Source organism: Microtus pennsylvanicus, chromosome 3 (assembly GCF_037038515.1).
Source record: "Microtus pennsylvanicus isolate mMicPen1 chromosome 3, mMicPen1.hap1, whole genome shotgun sequence".
Classification (NCBI taxonomy): Eukaryota; Metazoa; Chordata; class Mammalia; order Rodentia; family Cricetidae; genus Microtus; species Microtus pennsylvanicus.
In genome coordinates this window covers 54,467,738-54,488,919 of record NC_134581.1, presented here as the reverse complement: position 1 = coordinate 54,488,919, position 21,182 = coordinate 54,467,738, and the positions used below count along the sequence as shown (strand labels likewise).

The 21,182-nt window shown below is 47.9% G+C and overlaps 2 protein-coding genes and 2 pseudogenes across 2 annotated transcripts; 3 read left to right on the top strand and 1 right to left on the bottom strand.

Annotated features, from left to right (window-relative positions):
• The first annotated feature begins 1,015 nt into the window (after nucleotides 1-1,015).
• On the top strand, nucleotides 1,016-1,490 carry LOC142845896 (ubiquitin-ribosomal protein eL40 fusion protein pseudogene; annotated as a pseudogene).
• A 2,927-nt stretch (nucleotides 1,491-4,417) lies between these two features.
• LOC142845900 (ubiquitin-ribosomal protein eL40 fusion protein pseudogene) lies at nucleotides 4,418-4,866 on the top strand (annotated as a pseudogene).
• A 5,542-nt stretch (nucleotides 4,867-10,408) lies between these two features.
• Nucleotides 10,409-16,346, top strand: Ppib (peptidylprolyl isomerase B). The gene is made up of 5 exons (XM_075965438.1): nucleotides 10,409-10,641; nucleotides 11,753-11,866; nucleotides 13,081-13,174; nucleotides 15,164-15,348; nucleotides 16,007-16,346. Exons 1-5 carry the CDS (start codon nucleotides 10,507-10,509, stop codon nucleotides 16,127-16,129), a joined length of 651 nt encoding a protein of 216 aa, XP_075821553.1. The 5' UTR covers nucleotides 10,409-10,506; the 3' UTR covers nucleotides 16,130-16,346.
• Nucleotides 14,683-19,312, bottom strand: Snx22 (sorting nexin 22). Its single transcript, XM_075965437.1, has 7 exons — nucleotides 19,146-19,312; nucleotides 18,723-18,806; nucleotides 18,246-18,350; nucleotides 17,686-17,780; nucleotides 17,380-17,412; nucleotides 17,149-17,216; nucleotides 14,683-16,920 (listed from the first exon to the last, which is right to left on the bottom strand). The coding sequence occupies exons 1-7, from the start codon at nucleotides 19,218-19,220 to the stop codon at nucleotides 16,844-16,846; spliced, it is 537 nt and encodes a 178-aa protein (XP_075821552.1). The 5' UTR covers nucleotides 19,221-19,312; the 3' UTR covers nucleotides 14,683-16,843.
• Between the last annotated feature and the right edge of the window lie 1,870 nt (nucleotides 19,313-21,182).

The following is a 21,182-nucleotide window of genomic DNA, read 5'->3' as shown; positions in this document are numbered from 1 at the left end:
CTGAGTTCATCATGGCAGGGAGCTGATACAGCATGGAGGAGGAAGAGCTGAGAGCTCACACCAGATCCTGGAGTAGTGGGCAGGGCTCTAATGGCCAACAGGGTAGGGCTTTGAAACCTCCAATCCTACCCAGTGACGTGCCTCCTCCTTTAGCAAGGTCACAGCTAAATCTGCCCAGGGCCACACAACTGGAGATCAAAGATTCAAACGCATAACTCTAAGGGGTTAATCTCACTAAACTCAGCACAGTGTGTAAGGCTCTCAAAGACCAAAACACGTGTGTTGTAAAAAGCAGCAACACCAAGTGTGTGTCACAACCTGAAACAGCCCATAGGAATAATCGAGGACTATGACAAGTAAAACTAATGTTGCCCGGTGGTGGAGACACTAGCTTAGAATCTCAGTACTGGAGGGGCAGAGATAGGTGGATCTTGTGAGTTCAGGGCCAACCTGGTCTACAGAGCTAGTACCAAGGCAGGCTTCAGAGCTACACAGAGAAACCCTGTCTCAAAAAGTAAAAAACAAACACACAAACAAAAAAAAACCATAAAGTAACGTGAGCCTGAGGCCTTTGCTGTAGTGATACTTTATTTATAATTTAATAAATAAAGATTGCCTGAAGGCCAGTTAATTAATCCATGAGAGACCAGGCAGTGGTGGCAAACACCTTTAATCCTAGGACTCAGGAGACGGGGGAAGGCAGAGCTCTGTGAGTTCAAGGCTACTCTGACCTACACAATATTGATCCAGAAACAGATCCAGGTGGTGGTGGCTCACACCTTTAATCCCAGTGTTTGGGATTCACACACCTTTAATCCCAGCACTAGGGAGGTGGAGCCAGGAACAATCTGGCTGGGTGGAGAGAGGATATAAAGAAGAACAGACAGGAGTTCACTGGTGTGTGGAGTCTGAACACTGGTAGAGGAAAGGTCTCTCCAGTGTCTTGCTGCTCTGCTCCTCTGATCGTCAGCTTTAACGCCAATAACTATCCCAAAAGGGTTTTGTTTTATTCTTTTTCAACGCGGCGACCGAGCGGGTTGACGCCAACATGCAGATCTTTGTGAAGACCCTGACGAACAAGACCATCACTCTTGAGGTCGAGCCCAGTGACACCATCGAGAATGTCAAGGCCAAGATCCAAGACAAGGAAGGTATCCCACCTGACCAGCAGAGGCTGCTATTTGCGGGCAAGCATCTGGAGAATGGCCGGACCCTGACCGACTACAACATCCAGGAACTGTCCACTTTGCACCAGGTGCTTCGTCTGCCTGGTGGCATCATCGAGCCGTCCCTTCGTCAGCTTGCCCAGAAGTACAACTGTGACAAGATGATCTGCCGCAAGTGCTATGCACGCCTGCACCCCCGTGCAGTCAACTGCCGCAAGAAGAAGTGCGGTCACAGCAACAACCTGCGCCCCAAGAAGAAGCTCCAATAAAGCTGCGGCCATGACTGGCCCATGACTCTGGGACCATATAAAGTCCCCTTCCATCGACTGGAAAAAAAAAAGACTTCCTTATTGCTGTACTGTGCGGGGGACACCGGAGGTTGATCCTCGAGTCTGGCTCTCAGAGCTTCGGGCTGGACCACAAGCAGCAATGTCTCAGGCTCTGCAGACAAACGAAACTCAACCTTAAGCAAAACATGGGAACTCAGTTTCTACGAATCACAATGAACACCCAGGAGGCAATAACCGATGGCTTGGAGATTGTGGTCTCACCTAGAAGTCTACACAGTGAATTAATGTGCCCTATTTGTTTGGATATTATGAAGAAGACCATGACTACAAAGGAGTGTTTGCATCGGTTCTGTGCAGATTGCATTATCACAGCCCTTAGACGTGGCAACAAAGAATGCCCTACTTGTCGGAAAAAAATTAGTTTCTAAAAGATTACTAAAGCCAGACCCAAATTTTGACTTAAGTCTTAGTTTCCACCTCTGCTTGAGTCTCTCTATGTCTCCAAGTTTCATTCTCACAGTTTTTACAGAAGACACATTTGCATTGAAAAATTTAACCCTTAAGAAAGGGTTTTGAAAGAAGGAAGTAGACATTTAAGTACCTTTGTAACTAAGTCTGTCCATAATTATAAATATTTATCTGTCTGTTTTGACAGATTGGGGCCAGCTTGATGTTTTAACTTGAGTCAAGTATGAAAAGTAGTATAGATTATTAATGCATGTGTTCTGTGTATTTTCCTTGTTTTGTGATGTAATTGCTTGGATTTTGTTGTTAACATATTAAATTAGTGGTTGTGTTAAATAAATTCTCAATGTGGTTATTAATTGAGGAAAGATTTATTTATTTATTTATCATGTATCCAGTGTTCTACCTGTGTGTATGCCTGCATGACATTAGAGGGCACCAAAACTCATTATATATGATTGTGAGCCACCATGTGGTTGTTGGGACTTGAACTCAGGACCTCTGAAAGAGCTGCCGGTGCTCCTATCCACAGAACCATCTCTCCAGCACCATAATTGTTAAACACGAAGGTTACAGAATCCCTGAGAAGCCGGAACTGTTAAACAAACATAAGACTTCTTTTTTAACTCATGATATTACCTGATGATCTTATGGTACTCTAGGAAGCCAGCCCTTACCCAGGATCTCTCAGATTACTGAGCATTGTTTTCAGTCAGTAGAACCCATCCTTATGCTTATCAGAAACCCTTCCTCCCTAGGCTCTTATTCTGAGCATTGATCCTCAGTCAACAGAACCCTCCTGTGGAAGAGGTCACAGGTGCTCAGCAAAAGACACACACTAGTTAAGGGAGTTCAATGTAGCCATGCCTTAAACTTTTGTGATAATTGTCATGGCAAACTTTCCCCCCAAGAATTTACTGTTTATATATGTAAAATAACAAGAATCATGGATGGATGGATGGATGGATGGATGGATGGATGGATGATGGATAGATGGGGAGTTAGATAGATAGATGATTAGATAGATAGATAGATAGATAGATAGATAGATAGATAGATAGATAGAAAAACAGATAAAGATAGATAGATAGATATAGACAGAGAGATAGATAGAGAGATAGATAGAGACATAGAGACATAGAGAGATAGACTGCCACACAGACTAATTGATGTCAGACTCTGCAAGTTTGACCCAGTCTGGTACGTCATGTTGAACCGAGGTTTATTTCTGCCCCTCTGCAGATCATTTCACTGCCACTGTGCCCCGTGCAGGGACCCCCACAGCAATGAAGCTGTGTGCACAATCTGCCTGGTAACAAACTGAAATTCCTTCAGAGTTACTCTCTAATCAACAGGTCTTTTAGAACACATGTGCCCCTATTCCCCAGGCAGGTATGTTACTCCGATAGCGTCTGTGAGAAAGCAGTAAGACAGAAGCAGTTTACAGAAGGAAGTTGATTTGGGCTGACGGGTGCAGAGGGCTGAGTTCATCATGGCAGGGAGCTGATACAGCATGGAGGAGGAAGAGCTGAGAGCTCACACCAGATCCTGGAGTAGTGGGCAGGGCTCTAATGGCCAACAGGGTAGGGCTTTGAAACCTCCAATCCTACCCAGTGACGTGCCTCCTCCTTTAGCAAGGTCACAGCTAAATCTGCCCAGGGCCACACAACTGGAGATCAAAGATTCAAACGCATAACTCTAAGGGGTTAATCTCACTAAACTCAGCACAGTGTGTAAGGCTCTCAAAGACCAAAACACGTGTGTTGTAAAAAGCAGCAACACCAAGTGTGTGTCACAACCTGAAACAGCCCATAGGAATAATCGAGGACTATGACAAGTAAAACTAATGTTGCCCGGTGGTGGAGACACTAGCTTAGAATCTCAGTACTGGAGGGGCAGAGATAGGTGGATCTTGTGAGTTCAGGGCCAACCTGGTCTACAGAGCTAGTACCAAGGCAGGCTTCAGAGCTACACAGAGAAACCCTGTCTCAAAAAGTAAAAAACAAACACACAAACAAAAAAAAACCATAAAGTAACGTGAGCCTGAGGCCTTTGCTGTAGTGATACTTTATTTATAATTTAATAAATAAAGATTGCCTGAAGGCCAGTTAATTAATCCATGAGAGACCAGGCAGTGGTGGCAAACACCTTTAATCCTAGGACTCAGGAGACGGGGGAAGGCAGAGCTCTGTGAGTTCAAGGCTACTCTGACCTACACAATATTGATCCAGAAACAGATCCAGGTGGTGGTGGCTCACACCTTTAATCCCAGTGTTTGGGATTCACACACCTTTAATCCCAGCACTAGGGAGGTGGAGCCAGGAACAATCTGGCTGGGTGGAGAGAGGATATAAAGAAGAACAGACAGGAGTTCACTGGTGTGTGGAGTCTGAACACTGGTAGAGGAAAGGTCTCTCCAGTGTCTTGCTGCTCTGCTCCTCTGATCATCAGCTTTAACGCCAATAACTATCCCAAAAGGGTTTTGTTTTATTCTTTTTCAACGCGGCGACCGAGCGGGTTGACGCCAACATGCAGATCTTTGTGAAGACCCTGACGAACAAGACCATCACTCTTGAGGTCGAGCCCAGTGACACCATCGAGAATGTCAAGGCCAAGATCCAAGACAAGGAAGGTATCCCACCTGACCAGCAGAGGCTGCTATTTGCGGGCAAGCATCTGGAGAATGGCCGGACCCTGACCGACTACAACATCCAGGAACTGTCCACTTTGCACCAGGTGCTTCGTCTGCCTGGTGGCATCATCGAGCCGTCCCTTCGTCAGCTTGCCCAGAAGTACAACTGTGACAAGATGATCTGCCGCAAGTGCTATGCACGCCTGCACCCCCGTGCAGTCAACTGCCGCAAGAAGAAGTGCGGTCACAGCAACAACCTGCGCCCCAAGAAGAAGCTCCAATAAAGCTGCGGCCATGACTGGCCCATGACTCTGGGACCATATAAAGTCCCCTTCCATCGACTGGAAAAAAAAAAGACTTCCTTATTGCTGTACTGTGCGGGGGACACCGGAGGTTGATCCTCGAGTCTGGCTCTCAGAGCTTCGGGCTGGACCACAAGCAGCAATGTCTCAGGCTCTGCAGACAAACGAAACTCAACCTTAAGCAAAACATGGGAACTCAGTTTCTACGAATCACAATGAACACCCAGGAGGCAATAACCGATGGCTTGGAGATTGTGGTCTCACCTAGAAGTCTACACAGTGAATTAATGTGCCCTATTTGTTTGGATATTATGAAGAAGACCATGACTACAAAGGAGTGTTTGCATCGGTTCTGTGCAGATAGCATTATCACAGCCCTTAGATGCGGCAACAAAGAATGCCCTACCTCTCAGAAAAAATTATTTTCTAAAAGATCACTAACACTGTCGCTAAGACACAAAGGCAACCCACCAACTGGGAGAAGATCTTCACCAACCCCGCAACTGACAAAGGTCTGATCTCCAAAATATATGAAGAACTCAAGAAACTAGACCGTAAAAGGCTAATCAACCCAATTATAAATTGGGGCATTGAGCTGAACAGAGAATTCTCAACAGAAGAACTTCAAATGGCCAAAAGACACTTAAGGTCATGCTCAACTTCCTTAGCGATCAGGGAAATGCAAATCAAGACAACTTTAAGATACCATCTTACACCGGTCAGAATGGCTAAAATCAAAAACATCAATGATAGCCTTTGTTGGAGAGGTTGTGGAGAAAGGGGTACACTCATCCATTGCTGGTGGGAATGCAAACTTGTGCAACCACTTTCAAGGCAGTATGGCGGTTTCTCAGGAAATTCGGGATCAATTTACCCCTGGACCCAGCAATACCACTCTTGGGAATATACCCAAGAGAGGCCTTATCATACAACAAAAGTATATGCTCTACAATGTTCATAGCAGCATTGTTTGTGATAGCCAGAACCTGGAAACAACCTAGATGCCCTTCAATGGAAGAATGGATGAAGAAAGTATGGAATGTATACATATTAGAGTACTACTCAGCAATAAAAAACAAGGACTTCTTGAATTTTGCATACAAATGGATGGAAATAGAAAACACTATCCTGAATGAGGTAAGCCAGACCCAAAAAGAGGAACATGGGATGTACTCAATCATATTTGGTTTCTAGCCATAAACCAAGGACATTGAGCTTATAATTAGTGATCCTAGAGAAGCTAAATAAGGAGAACCCAAAGAAAAACATATAGGCATCCTCCTGAATATTAACCTTCAGCAAGCGATGAAAGGAGACAGAGACAGAGACCCAAATTGGAGCACAGGACTGAAATCTCAAGGTCCAAATCAGGAGCAGAAGGAGAGAGAGCACGAGCATGGAACTCAGGACCGCGAGGGGTGCACCCACACACTGAGACAATGGGGATGTTCTATTGGGAACTCACCAAAGCCAGCTGGCCTGGGTCTGGAAAAGCCTGGGATAAATCCGGACTCTCTGAACATAGCGGACAATGAGGACTACTGAGAACTCAAGAACAATGGCAATGGGTTTCTGATCCTACTGCACGCACTGGCTTTGTGGGAGCCTAGGCAGTTTGGATGCTCAACTTACTAGACCTGGATGGAGGTGGGGGTTCCTTGGACTTCCCACAGGACAGGGAACCCTGATTGCTTTTCGGGCTGGGGGGAGACTTAATTGGGGGAGGGGGAGGGAAATGGGAGGCGGTGGCGGGGAAGAGACAGAAATCTTTAATAAATAAATAAATTAATAAAAAAATTTAAAAAAACAAAAAAACAGATTAATTAATTAAAAAATTTTAAAAACAAATGAAAGATGCAAAAAAAAAAAGATCACTAAAGCCAGACCCAAATTTTGACTTAAGTCTTAGTTTCCATCTCTGTCTTGAGTCTTTCTATGTCTCCAACTTTCATTCTCACAGTTTACAGAAGACACATTTGCATTGAAAAACTCAACCCTTAAGAAAGGGTTTTGAAAGAAGGAAGTAGACATTTAAGTACCATTGTAACTAAGTCTGTCCATAATTATAAATATTTATGTGTTTGTTTTGACTGATTGGGGCCAGCTTGACATTTTAACTTGAGCCGAGTATTATATTAAAAAATTTTATTAAAAAATTTTGAAATCTTATTTTGATTTTCTTTGGTAATCTATGCCACAAGGTTTGCAAACCACCAAAATTATAAGAACTTTTATATCAAATTCTTTTTCTGGAGTGATATTAAATTGTATAGTTGATTAATGAATTTTTGCTGCATATAACCCTTGTTTTTTTCATGTAGTTGCTTAGATTTTTGTTGTTAGCATATTTCATTAGTGGTTGTATTAAATAAATTCCCATGTCGTCATCAATTGAAAATAAGATTTATTTACTACTTATTATGTATGCAGTGTTCCTCCTGCATGTATGCCTACATAACAGAAGAGTGCACGAGATCTCATAGATGGTTGTGAGCCACCATATTGTTGCTGGGAATTGAACTCAGGACTTATGGAAGAGCAGGTAATGCTCTTTACCTCTGAGCCATCTCTCCAGCCCCACGCTTCTGCATTTTTATTATTAGTGCTACACTTTATATAGATATATGTATATGTGTGTGTGTATGTATTAATCTATTGATGCATAAATTATTCAGAGCCAGCTCATCTAATGAATGCTTCTTGGGCACAGAGCCCTGGAGAAGGCTTCGGAAGCTACATACATATGTGCAACAGTGTTGCATCCTCCTAAAGAAAGTGGGAAAGCTGGGCAGTGGTAGTGCACGCCCTTACCCAGCAGTCAGCAGGCAACAGTGTTGCATCCTCCTAAAGAAAGTGGGAAAGCTGGGCGGTGGTGGCGCACGCCTTTACCCAGCAGTCAGCAGGCAGAGGCAGACGGATCTCTCTGAGTTCTGAGCCAGCCTGATCTATAAGAGCTAGTTCCAGGACAGGCTGTAAAGCTACAGAGAAACCCTGTCTCGAAAAACGAAGAAGAAGAAGAAGAAGAAGAAGAAGAAGAAGAAGAAGAAGAAGAAGAAGAAGAAGAAGAAGAAGAAGAAGAAGAAGAAGAAGAAGAAGAAGAAGAAGAAGAAAGAAAGTGGGGAAAAAAGAAATAAAATACCAGGTGCTGGCAGGTAGCTCAGTTTAAGTAAATTTGCCTGCTTCACACCCTGAGAACCTGACTTCAGACTACAAAAACCATGTGATATAAGGAATCCACTCCCTCCACATGCATACTCTCGCATGTCTACCTACGCAAACATAATCACACACACATAAAAAAAGGAGAAAAATGCCCAAGTATTCAATAGAATGTGTTCATATGTACACGCAGTGGTTAAGCACAGGATTCAAAGAGAAAAATTAGTAGTGAAATGGAAAAATAAAAATGGAATTGTGTGTGTGTGTGTGTATGTGTGTGCCGAGGCCAAAGAAAGATGTCGAGTGCACTGCTCTTAGCATTCTCCACCCTCTCTTTTTCTTCCTTCCTTTCTTCCTTTTTTTTGAGACAGAATTTCTCTGTGTAGCCTTGACTGTCCGTGAACTCACTCTGTATACTGTGCCAGCCTCGAATTCACATGGAACCACCTGCCTCTGCCAAGGCATGCCCCACTACTGCCCTGCTCTTCACCTTCTTTTTGAGACCGGGTCTCTCCCTGAATCTAAGAACTAGTCTAGGGGCTGGAGAGATGGCTCAGTGGTTAAGAGCACTGGCTATCCTCCAAAGGTCCTGAGTTCAATTCCCAGCAACCACATGGTGGCGCACAACCATCTGTAATGAGATCTGGCACTCTCTTCTGGCATGCGGACATACATGGAGCAGAATGTTGTATACATAAAAAATAAATCTTAAAAAAAAAAGAACTAGTCTAACAGCCAGCAAATATACCAGGTCCTCCTATCTATGCCCATCACTCCTACAGTGGCACTAGGGTTAGAGCCTTAAAGTACATCCATGATCTGCTTTTAGGTAGCTGTTGGATCCACATTCTGGTCCTCATGATTTTGCAGCAAAAGTGCACACATTCTGAGCCACCAGAGGGTGGCACAGCTCAGAAGGAAAGGGATTCTGGCAGCCGGGAGCCAGGGAATACTGAGTGTTACAGCTCGCGTGGGTGAGTGCAGGCCATGGTAAGGGTAGCAGCTTACATCCCTGATCTAGGGAAGGTTTCCACAAAGTGACAGTTCTGCTCCAGCAGGAGAAGGCTTCCCCAGCAAAGTTGTTACATTAGTTCTGCTAATGGAAGGCTTCCCTCTCACAAGAGTTACAGCCCTGCTCCACTCCTCTTCTGACTTTTCTGGCTAAGTCGTAACAAGTGCTGCTAGGGGAAGACTTCCCCAGCCAAAGTCCCACGGCTATGCGAAAGAAGGTCTTCACCCAAACTTTGTTCAACAGATTTATTGGGAGGGAAGAATCTGGGAGAGTGACTGCCTCTCCCATTGTGGAAGAAGAACCACCAACTGAACAGGCGCAGGGCTTATATTAGGGCTTCTTAGGGGTGGAATTTTCCCAGGGCTAAGGAGGATTGATTAGTTTTTCCTTGCTCAGGGATTGGTTAATTTAGTTGGTCAGGGCAGAGATGTCTGATCTCAGAACCAAACTGTTTCTTTCACTGGCCTTTTTAAGCCTTTGGCTCTAGTTTGGGGGCCAGGGCATATTTCTTTCACCGATTCTGACTCTAGGAACAAACCATGTTTCTTTGGCACTGGTTTTTAGAGTTAGGGTGCATTTCTTTGGGTCTGGGTTGAAGCTAAAGCATTTCTTTCACTGGCTCGGGTCTCAGAACCAGGGTGGGTTTCTTTCACTGGCTCTGGCTTCAGAACCAGGATGGGTTTCTTTGGCTGGCCCTTTTACCCTACACCGCTTCTTCACCCACCAATCCCTTCTTTTGAGGCATAGTTGTTTCCACGTAGTTCTTGCTAGCACTGAACTCACTACGTAGAAGCTGGCCTCAAATTCACAGAAATACATCTGCGTCTTCCTCGCAGGCACTGGGATTGAAGGCTCGCGCTACGACGACCAGTCATGTTTGTTTTGAGGCAAGGTCTCATTCTTGCCTAAAAGGATCTGGGACTCACCTTCTTAGCTCAGGCTGATCTAGGTTCCTAGTTAACCGTGCTCAATGCTGGGATCAAAGGCGCGAGCCTCTACTCTCGGTCCCCAGGCAAGATAAATATTATAGAAGATATAGAAGGCTATGCTGTAAAACTCAGTCGCTATATTCAGCCCCTAACATTTCAGTTAAATGTGTCCAGTTTTTGAAGATGACCCCCAAATTGGGTTGTGACTGAGCTTTGCACACCCTGACAGGCCGCAAGGTATGCTGGGCTTCGTAGTCTTTTTTTCTAAGACCAATCTCAACGCCGCCTCCCGCACATGGCCTTGACGCAGCCGGAGGGGCGAGGCACAACCAATCGGAGGGTTGTAACGTGGCAGACACCCGCAGCCCCGCCCGCGGCGGCTCCTACCACTCGGGGTGGCGGCGCAGGGGGATCGTGGCCCGCTCCTCACGCAGCAAGGCCTCCCGGAGGCCCATGTCCACCCCCGCGCCCGGGCGGCAACGCGCGCACACCGCGAGTCCACACCCTTTTCCGGTCCGGGCTCCCGCGACCGCTCTCGCTGCTGCTGGTGGATGCTGCGCCTCTCGGAGCGCAACATGAAGGTGCTCTTCGCCGCCGCTCTCATCGTGGGCTCCGTCGTCTTCCTTTTGCTGCCGGGACCCTCCGTGGCCAACGATAAGAAGAAGGGACCCAAAGTCACAGTCCAGGTCTGGGCTCTTCTTACCCGGCGAGGCCTGCCTTCCGCCGCTTGCGATCCGGTCCCGGCCTAATCGGGTCTGGCTCAGTAGTTCCTACCTCAGCGCCCTTGTCCTAGTCCAGCCCATCCTTGGGTCGGCTATGACCTCTTGGAACCAGGCTCGCCCTACCCACTCAAACTAAAGAATGACCCTGACTCTCCCAGCCTCCGCCCTAATCCTGGATGCTCAACTGCCCAGCCTCAAGGAGGCCCCTTTGCACATACCCTGTCGTACCCTTCTTTTACTGTGGCCACATCCAGCTTACCGTGCTTTGCAGCAAGCACAGTAAATATAGTTAAGCTTGCAAGCATAGTGATCTCTGTGTATTTTTTTCCTTTTAATGTCAGTTTTTATAATCTGGAGTCATTGTAAGAGCACAGATTGCTATTCTGTAGTCTGAGAACGTAAAGTTCCTTAAAAATGTTACAGTATTTACTTGCTGGGGAGAGGGACTCATACGTGCCACAGTGCAACTGTTAAGGTCAGAAGACAACTTGCAGGAGTCGATTCTCTATTTTCATCATGTGGGTCTCAGGACTTCAAGCTTGGCTGCAACCATGTTTATCCATTAAGCCATCTGGCCAGCCTGTGGTCATTTCTTTTGGCGTGGGGGTGGAGTGATTAATGCAGCAAACCAAGTGTTGTGGCATATGTCTGTAATCCCAGACACTTGGGAGGAATACAGTTTAGCAAGACCCTGCCTGTCTCAAAGTATTTATTACTGGGGTTACTTGCTCAGTGGTAGAGCACTTGCCTGCCTTTCGTGGACAAGGCCATTTTGTCGGTCCCTAGTATTGGTTTGGGGAAGTCTAGAGCTTTTATTATTGTGAGCCATCATCTGGTTGCTGAGACACGAAGCTGTGTCCTCTGGAAAAGCAGCGGATGCTCTTAATAACTGAGCCTTTTGTCCAGTCTACACATTTGATTTGTACAGAGGTTTGCCACTGCCAAAATCAGACTTAGCTCAGCTTTAGCACTTTATCCACAGCTCTCTCTCTCACATCAGGGCAATTTGTTGGGCCCTTCCTTCTCTACCAAGGCCCCTTTAAAAGGCTAAGCGTGGCTTGTTCATTTTCTTTAGGTATACTTTGATCTCCAAATTGGAGATGAGCCTGTAGGCCGAGTGGTCTTTGGACTCTTTGGAAAGACTGTTCCGAAAACGGTGGATAATTTTGTAGCCTTAGCTACAGGAGAGGTAAGTGGCTGGTCCAAAAGTAAGCAGCTCCACGTCGTAGGGGTGAAGCAGGTGGGACTGCGGAGTGGCCCATCTTCCGCAGGAACTGACACCAGCTTCACTAGCTGGCTTCCCCGAGGACCAGATTGTGTGTGTTGAGAATAAAGGGGTCCAGCTGAGTGGTGATGGTGCCCACCTTTAATCCCAGCACTTGGGAGACATGGGCAGGAGGATCTCTCTGAGTTTGAGGCCAGCCTGGTCTACAGAGTGAGTTCCAGGACACCCAGAGCTGTTACACAGAGAAAGAAATCTGTCTCAAAAAAGAAAAAAAAAAGAATAAAGGGTCCAGTTTGTTTGTTCTTAACTTTTGCAGAAGGCCCTGATACTGCTGAATTACTCAGAGCCTCAGTGCCCTATTTGGGCACTACACAAAGATCCAGTTGGTTCTTCCAGCCCCTGCTGCTTTGCGCAACTGCTCACAGCACAAAACATAATCCAAGGCACTAAAGCTGGCAGCCTCACAGTTAAGGGAGCTGTGAGAACATAGATAAACATGGCATTATTTGACTGTAATGTTTGAAGACTAATCTTTAACATTTGAATTTACTTGAATGTTCTTAGACCATGTGATACAACTGCTATTGGGATAAAATAAACTATCAAATTTTTAAAAAGAAAAAAGGGTCCAAGGGACTTGACCCTAGAACATGGCACAGAATTTTAAGAAAATGTATGTTCTATTTCATGAAATTTGTATTTTAAGGTCTTCACCCACTTTGTTTTGTTTTTCCTGTGTAGCCCCTGGCTGACCTTGAACCTGATGTGTAGCTAGGGGTGACCTTGAGTTTTTGATCCTCCTGCTCCTACCTCCTGAGTGCTAGGGTCCCAGGCACTCAGACCATTCAGTGTATATAGTGCCCAGGGTAGAGCCCAGGAGGGTATTCATGCTAGGGCAAATACTTTGCCTGCTGAGATGTATCCCCGGACCTTGCACTTGTTCTTAGGATGAGAAGAACAGAAGGAAAAGACATAGCATGACCATGGGGCACGTCGTTCAGGAATTGCATAAGGGCAGAGGCTAGGGATCTGGTGTTTTCCAGATGTGCATGCTCTGAGCTGCAATAGCTAAACTACACTAAATGCCGAATATATTAGAACTGTAGGTGCGTTTCTATAGGGCCTGTTTGACATCTGCTTAATGCCTCGTGCAACCTCCTGCTCATTCCTTTTTCCAGAAAGGATTTGGCTACAAAAACAGCAAATTCCATCGTGTCATCAAGGACTTTATGATCCAGGGTGGAGACTTCACCAGGGGAGATGGCACAGGAGGTAACTTCAGATCCTCTGAACAGAGGCATTTAATTGGGCATTTCCTGTTCCGACCGCACAGTCCCAAAGAACTGACTCAGAGGCTGTTACTTATAGTGCTCAACTGGTAGCTCAGGCTTGTTACTAGATAACTCTTACATCTAAATTAACCCATATTTCTGTTTATGCTTTGTCGTGTGGCTAATGACACATCCTGCTTGCTCGATGGCTGCCTGGTATCTCTCCTGACTCCTCCCTCCTCGTCATTCTCAGTCTGCCTCTACTTTTTGCCTGGCTATTTTTTTTTTTTTATTCCTGGGTCTCAAACATTGGAAGAAGAGAACGGACTTCTGCAGGGTACCCTCTGACTGCACATGCACCGTGACATGAGTGTGTGTACCTGTACACATGCACAGACTAAAAATCCAGGGGCTGGAGAGAAGACTCACTGGTTAAGATCGCTCTTGCATGGGACCTGGGTTCCCTTGTTGGTAACTCACAACTGTTAATAGTTCCAGCTCCAGGCAGTCCAACAGCCTTTCTCATCTCTTCAGGCACACGCACAGTACAAAGATGTGCATGTAGGCAAAGCACCTGTACACTCAAAAACAACAGAGTGTGGTGATGCATGCTTTAAATCTCAGCACTCGGAAGGAAGGCAGAGACTGATGGATCTCTGAGTTCGAGACCAGCTTGGTCTACAGAGTGAGTTCCAGGATAGCCAGGGCTACACAGAGAAACTCTACTTAGGGAAAACAAAAGTTGATGGGCTTGGAATGTAACCATTTGTAAGGTAGCTGGATGGAAATTCTGGGATAGAAGATTGTCATAAAGACTAAAATACAAATTTCTTCAAAATGTATTTCTTGTGACTTGGGAGCTCCCCATGTTTTGAGGAAGAAAATGAAACTAGATTAGTGTTTTGGTTTTTGTTTTAAATAGGAGCAATTGAAATCCCATGCTTAGTTAAGGTCTCTAAGGAAGTTTCTCAAATAGGAAGTCTTAGCAGTATACAGGCAAGAGTCATTGCAGGAAGCAGGCCACCTCACTCCTGCCTTGATATCTAGTCTAATCTTAGTTTTCTGCCTTCTTGGCTCCTACAATCAACCACCTCTCCCTTGTTGACCTCTGGCCAAGGCAGGTCCTAACCTGGGGCATCCTGAGGAGCTGTGGGGTGAGCACAGGTGTGCTGAGAGCAAAGGATCCCATGCAAGTGACGTGAACAGAACGGCATTAAGCTAAAGAAAATGACTATGTCTTGGCTGGCCTGGAACTGAGATCTGCCTACTAAGTGCAGGGTTAATGTCATTCTCTATCGTTTAAAGTCAGGACAACTCACAGGAGTTGGTTTTCCTCTTCCACCCTGTCCGCCCCATGCCTGGCAGCAAGTTCCAAGTTGTCTCTCCGGCCTGAGAAGACGCTGCTTCCATGCTGGTTTTCTCAGGCCCTTCAGTCCATCAGTGGGAGAATAAACTTTGCTCCGTGCTTACTGTCATGGCCCCAGACCCATACCTCACACAGACATGACACACATTCATAAGCATTTTTTATTTTATGTTCCAGCCTTGATAAGAGGCTCTTGGCTCTTAAACTGAGTAACAGCCCTGTGTCCCATTTTTTCCTCCCCCAGCCAACCCCCACTTGCTCTTCTGCTCCGCAGCTGCTCCTGTCTTGTGACTCTAGAAAGGCCATCTGGTTGGCTATAGCAGCCCTTTCTTCTGAAGGTTTCCACACCCCAGCATCACCAAGGTGCCCCCTACAGGCCTCAGGACATAACCAAGATAGCTGGTAACTTGTACCTCGGCAGTCATAAAACTCCTCATAATAGTTCGCCCAAGTCAGCCTGGCCTCATACCCCAGATGGCTTGAGTAGAAGACGTGAAGGCCATGTTTATGTCCTTGTTGGCCAGTCAAGCCTGACCTGAGCCCTGAAGATCCTCACCCAAGCACCTGCCTATTTTGGTCCAACCCACTTTGTTTCAACACCGTGACCTCTGATTTTCTTCCCAGGAAAGAGCATCTATGGTGAGCGCTTCCCAGATGAGAACTTCAAGCTGAAGCACTATGGGCCTGGATGGGTGAGCATGGCCAATGCAGGCAAAGACACCAATGGCTCCCAGTTCTTCATAACTACCGTCAAGACATCCTGGCTAGATGGCAAACATGTCGTTTTTGGCAAAGTTCTAGAGGGCATGGTAAGTTTAAAAGTGAGGGCTAAACCTTGGTGGTCCTTACCAAGGATCTAGCTTGAATAGGCAGGGGCTTCAAGTAGGAAATCTTTTCCCTAAAGGCACCTAAGCCACAGATAAAGACCAGCTGTGGTTCCTCCTAATCTGGTGTAGGGATGGGTAGTGTCAAGAACAAACATCCCGACTGAGTGACTCGCACAGGCCCATGGTCCTAGCTATTGGGGAGGCTGAGGCAAGAGGCTAGGCTGGACAGCAACGTGAGACCACATTTCAGTGTGTCCATGGGGCTTTGGCTGCATGAAAGAGTGTTTAACCTAGGTTCAGTCGTAGGTTCAGTCCCCAACACCACAGTCAGGGAAAAAGAAAAAGTGCAAGATCTTCCCAAACCCCAGACAACCTGTCCAGAAGACCTTGTTGAGTTTGTCCTGCTGTGAGGTCCTCTGTTCGGTCACTCACACCTGAGCGGTATTGAATCAGCTAAGCATCTATGCTCCGCATTCACCCTGGCCATCAGTTCCTGAGCTCTTGGTTCCCTGGGTTTTTGTGTTCATCCCATGTGGGTCTCAACCCTCCTAAGCCACCCTCCTAAGCCACTCCCTGGGGCTGTCCCATGTCCTAGCAGGGTGCCTCTTGACTTCTACCCCTCCCCTGCTTTCTTTCCTAGGACGTGGTGAGGAAGGTGGAGAGCACCAAGACCGACAGTCGGGACAAGCCCCTGAAGGATGTGATCATCGCAGACTGCGGCAAGATCGAAGTGGAGAAGCCCTTCGCCATTGCCAAGGAGTAGTGTCAGGGACCTCACCCCTCTAAGCTGCGTGTGCGCAGGTCCTGTCATGACCCTCACAGGGGTGAGGTAGCCAGTCACAAGGTTTCGTGCCACTTGGCCCCAGTGCTTCCATCTGAGGGAGTGGACCCACACCCTCTCACATTCCACAGGCCTGTTTTTATATCAAACTCGTATCAGTGCTGATCAATAAAAAAAAGTGGGTTTTCTTTTTTTATAACTTAGGTGTGGGCTTTGAGGGTGTATATAAAGCACCTGTTCTGAGTGTGCATCCCAGCATGTCCAGGACTCTTATGTGGAGATAGATGCACCCCTTTCCTTGGGCTCCTTTCTAAGCCTGTGCCTAGGTGGTACCCACTAGTCATCAGGCAGAGGCTACCCAGCTACTGTGCCCAGCTTCTGCCACCTGCCAGACTGAGCTAAGAAATCTACCTGAATCTTCTCAGCCTATGCCTGAAATTACTTATTGCTCTTTTCTTTATCTTGACTTTGCCGTGGCCCCTGGGCAAGTCTGCCAACTGCAGCTGTCAGTGCACACCAAGTTCAGAGCCTTGATTGTGGGCACAGCTGAGCCTCAGCTAGTTACACCCTGATGCTAGTCCAAGGGTCGACCCAGCTTCTTACATGGAACTCCTAGGACTGAGGCACATTAACTGTCCTGACAGGTGACCCGAAGACTGGGCTAGCCAGGGCATTGGTGATGGAGCAGGATGACGGTTAGCCTTTGGCCGGGCTAGTGCTGAATCCATAGAGACCCTGGAGGACACCATCCACCACCACTTCTGGGAGAGGTTCTGTGGGAGAAAAGGTGAAGGAGAGGGAGCTAGCATATGATGGGCCTGGCCTAGGGCTTTAGCACTCTGAGCTGCCCACAAGCTCAGCTGTCTTTCCCCAGCCCACATTCTGTTCATATTTGCTTTGGAGGACAGGCCACAGGGGAGCAGAGACCAGGTGAACCAACTGGATTACACTAGCTTCTATGAAGTAAGTTACAAAGCAGGTTACAGGGGCTGATGTCTCACCTGGGGGAGGGGTGTAAATGTAGGGGTCCATACAGAAGCCAATGACAGGCCGGTGGTGCAGCTGTGAGCTGTGAGGAGGGAGGAAGAGAGTCATGAGAGTGGAGGTGTGGCAGTGCAAAGACTGAGGACCAAAATAAGCAGGGAAAGGAACTAGGAGACAGGTTACTGGCCTGCCTCCTAGCATGTGGCCACCAGGGGGCAGCAGGCACTTAGAGCAGGACTTGGACTTGCCTGTTGTCACTAGGCAGGAATTCCCTCAGGGTGCTGAAAAGAAGAGAAACACTGTAAGCTGCTTGAGGATACCCAGGGGACTGTTGCTTCTATTTTGTAACAAGCCCAGTTCCGGAGAAGGACGCAGCCGGGGTAATCAAAGCTGCCCAAAATCCAGCCCCTCCACCCGGGTCAAGAAAGTTGGTAGGGGAGGCCACATATCAGACCACAGCCCAGCATTTGAATGAAGAAAGGGTTATTCAGGACCCTTTCACAGCCACTTGCTGCTGAGAGCCCTTGCCACACCCTGGCAGGGGCCGTCCTTGCCTCCAGCTGCTGGCCTTGGAGTCTGTAGGGAAGTGGCGAAGCCTCAGGAATTCCAGTAACTCCTTGGGCACATCCTGATTCAGGTACAGGATGCCCTACAGAGGAAGACAGGAAGCCTGTAATCAGACACAGCTACTAATTATACAACCCATTGCAAACAAACATTTGAGGACCTTTGTTCCAAAATAATTAAGAATTTCAAGGCAGTGGAAGCAAGTATTAGTCCAAGCTTCAGGGCCATTCTGGGGAACGGCTGGACTGCAAAGGCTAGCCTCGTAAAGTGGGCAGGTTAGTTCAATGCCAGTCACTGCTGGTGGGATGTGGCCACACACACCTCATGAAGATAACAGAGTCTTACTCTAGGGCTGGCAGATCTTGAAGGATCCACCTGTTGGTTATTCAAAACTTGCAATAATCCAGATAGAAACGTGTACTCACTATTGCTCAGAAAAATGGAGCTTGGGGTGGTAAATAACAAACTCAAGTTGTGGCCCCCCATATCACTATCTGGGTCACCCCTGGTCCCTGAGGCTAGGAGCAACCAAGTGTCCTGAGCACACCTGGATATAGGTCTCCAAGCCCTGCCGGCGCTGTTCCAATCCTCTGGTCCTCCAGTTGGGCAGGCGTTTTGAGGGAAAGTCAGGCACTTTGTACCGTTTCTTGATCTGTCATCAGTTACAGAGGTGAGATCCCAGAAAAGCCCTCAAGCCCATTCCACCTAGGTGATGCGTCTCCAGTCCTCCCTCTATGCCTTTAAGCTCTAACCTGGGACTGCTGGTGAGAGGTGGTTGGGACAGAAGTGACGTGCCCGAAAGTAGAAAGGACATACACAGACAAGGTCAGTCTGAGCTGTGATCTAGCCACTGCGCCCTCCCCGCAAGGGGCCCTGCAGCCCTTGGGTAGTTGCCCATGATCTGCACCCTCCCGGGAGTGGGACAGTGATGGGGGTGGGCAACCAGAAGCTGGGACCGGATCCCTTTCGCCTGCACCCAGGGGATTGGCCTGGAGCCTGATTGGTGAGTTGGGTGCCACCTCACCCGCTTGTGTAGAGCATGGAACTCGCTGTATCGCCTCGGCACCGTGTGTCTGCGTCCGCTGTACAGCACCTCGACTTGGAACACCTAGCGGGCGGAGGAGTGCGGGCGGCTGGCCTAAATGTTGCGGCAGGACCCGCGCCCACCTTCTGGCGTTCGAAAGGGACAAAGACAACTTGGTGTGCGGCCGCTCAGGGAAATCCCTCCCGCACCCCACATACACCTGAAAGAAAAGGCTGACGGGCCCGCCCCTCTGCTCCACAGGATCCCACAAGAGCCCAGATCATCATCCGAGGGACTTGCAAAGCTAGTAACCCCGAACCTTTGCAATGGACGTCCTACCCCGGTATCCTGGTTCCCTTTTGCGCTCATCGAGGGGATGGATATTCGGTGGATCCCCACGCTCACCCTCCATCCATTGCTCACCATGTGGCCTTTCTCTGGGCTCTGCCTGGACTCTTCGGCCTCGGGCCCCACCGAGGGGATGTGAACTTCCAGCATCCGCGCTCTGACCCCGCCGCAGCCTCTCCTTGATTGCGCGCTAAGGCACCCGAACTCCCTAGAGCAGCCAGGCAGCCCTACGAGGCCACCCCGCCCTTGGACTCCAGGCCCTGCCCCCGGGCTGTAGGTCCCGCCCCATTTTCCGGTCCTTCGGCCTTAGGCTCCACCCTCTGGTCCAGGACCACGCCCTCGAATCAGTAGGCCACGCCCTTCCCTCGAGTCCCTGGCTCGCCCCTCCCGAGGCGTTCCCAGTTGCCCTAAAGCTGAGGCGAAAAGATAACACCTTGGTCTAGAGAGGTCGCTAGCAGTGCCAGGAGGAACCCTCCTCAGAGTCAACCGTTTGTCAAATATTTCCGTAGCGTGTACTGCCAGGTACGCAGCCGAGCTAAAATTTCACCTGATCTTTGTTGAGTGTCCTGGATTCTGAAGTGGCAGATGAGGGCACAGGCAGGGTTCCCTTCCCGTCTGGGCGTCCACCCCAGGACTATCCTTGCTCTCGGGGAACCTGACCACCCAGTCCTTCCCCTTTCAGGTGGGCGAGCCAACCTGGTCTAGAGAGCGAGTTCCAGGACAGCCAGGGCCACGCAGAGAAACTGTCTCAAACCAAACCCAAACCAACCAACCAAAAAAATTCTACTACATTCCAAGAAAGACCAGCAGGGTAGATAAGAGCAACCTGGAGCCACCTCCAGGACCCTCACAGTTCCTCTTCCTCACATCCTACCCTGTACCCACCTACCTTTCTTGTCTACCCATCACTGCCCACCCATCTCAGTGGAACAATCCCCTAAGGAAGCCCTTTAAAAAAAAATTCTTTATTTATTTTAGAAAAAGTGGGCTGAGCTGCTTATACTGATTTTGAGCTTCTGGTCTCAAACAATTCTCTTAATTCTCTTGCCTCAGCCTCACAATTACCCGGACACAGACCCACTCCTGTTTTGCAGACGTGTAAAAAGTCCACACAGTACCTGATATCCAGGTTGTATAACTTTTTTTTTTCTAGACAGGGTTTCTCTGTAGCTTTGGAGCCTGTCCTGGAACTAGCTCTTGTAGACCAGGCTGGCCTAGAACTCACAGAGATCTGCCTGCCTCTGCCTCCCAAGTGCTGGGATTAAAGGCGTGCACCACCACCGCCCGGCAAGGTTTTGTAACTTTCAAAGCTGAGCCTGGTTTCTGTTGTTGTTTGTTTAGTCTTTTTGAGACACGGTTTCTCTTTGTGGCCTTGGCTGTCTTGGAACTCACTTCCTAGACCACACTGGCCTTGAACTCCCAGAGGTTAAAAGTCAGGCACCACCACCCCCCGGGCTATAGCAGGATTTTAATACGGAACTCTCACTTCATGTTACAGAAATAGAAACGACCTCCACTTCTACCTCAAACCCATAGCCCTCACTCAGCCATTCAGGAACACAATGGCACGTGTTCTGCTCTTAAACTGGGTTGTGAGTGGCTATTCTTAGCTGCCAGCATGGCTACAGATGGGATGAACTAACCTAAGTACTGGACACACTTGTGAGGGATTTTAATTAACAGGACCATCTGAGGTATGGAGACCCGTCCGAAATCTGGCTAGACTTTCTCATGGCAGCCGATATAAAGGACATGGGAGAAGGAAGCTTTGGCTTTCTGCTTGCGTGTCCCCGTTCTCCTGGACCCTGCTGCACAGGCATGTCTTCACAGGCATTGGAGCCAACTTTGGGATCCCAGCGTTGCCTGAAGACCAACGGAAACATCCAGCATCAGGGGCTGAATAACTCCTGGATTCTTGGACTTTGTCAGCAGACAGCCATTATTGGACTAAATGGGCCACAGCCACTCTAATCACACACACACGCACACATGCACACACAGCGTGTGTGTGTGTGGATCCATCCTACTGGCTCTGGTCCTCTAGAGAACCCTGACTAATACATTTCTGTAACTCTATGGGGGTGTCTTGAAAACTTGGCAACAATACAAAGT

What these genes read in the sequence shown, in the direction of transcription:
- Snx22 (XM_075965437.1), bottom strand. Translation starts at nt 19,220, where the DNA reads ATGCTGGAAGTTCACATCCCCTCGGTGGGGCCCGAGGCCGAAGAGTCC. An exon ending in GCTTGGAGACCTATATCCAG is followed by an intron (nt 17,781 to 18,245) that starts GTGTGCTCAGGA and finishes CTTCCTCTGTAG; the next exon opens with GGCATCCTGTACCTGAATCA. An exon ending in TCCAAGGCCAGCAGCTGGAG is followed by an intron (nt 17,413 to 17,685) that starts GCAAGGACGGCC and finishes TCTTCTTTTCAG; the next exon opens with CACCCTGAGGGAATTCCTGC.
- Ppib (XM_075965438.1), top strand. Translation starts at nt 10,507, where the DNA reads ATGCTGCGCCTCTCGGAGCGCAACATGAAGGTGCTCTTCGCCGCCGCT. An exon ending in GACCCAAAGTCACAGTCCAG is followed by an intron (nt 10,642 to 11,752) that starts GTCTGGGCTCTT and finishes CATTTTCTTTAG; the next exon opens with GTATACTTTGATCTCCAAAT. An exon ending in CAGGGGAGATGGCACAGGAG is followed by an intron (nt 13,175 to 15,163) that starts GTAACTTCAGAT and finishes TTTTCTTCCCAG; the next exon opens with GAAAGAGCATCTATGGTGAG.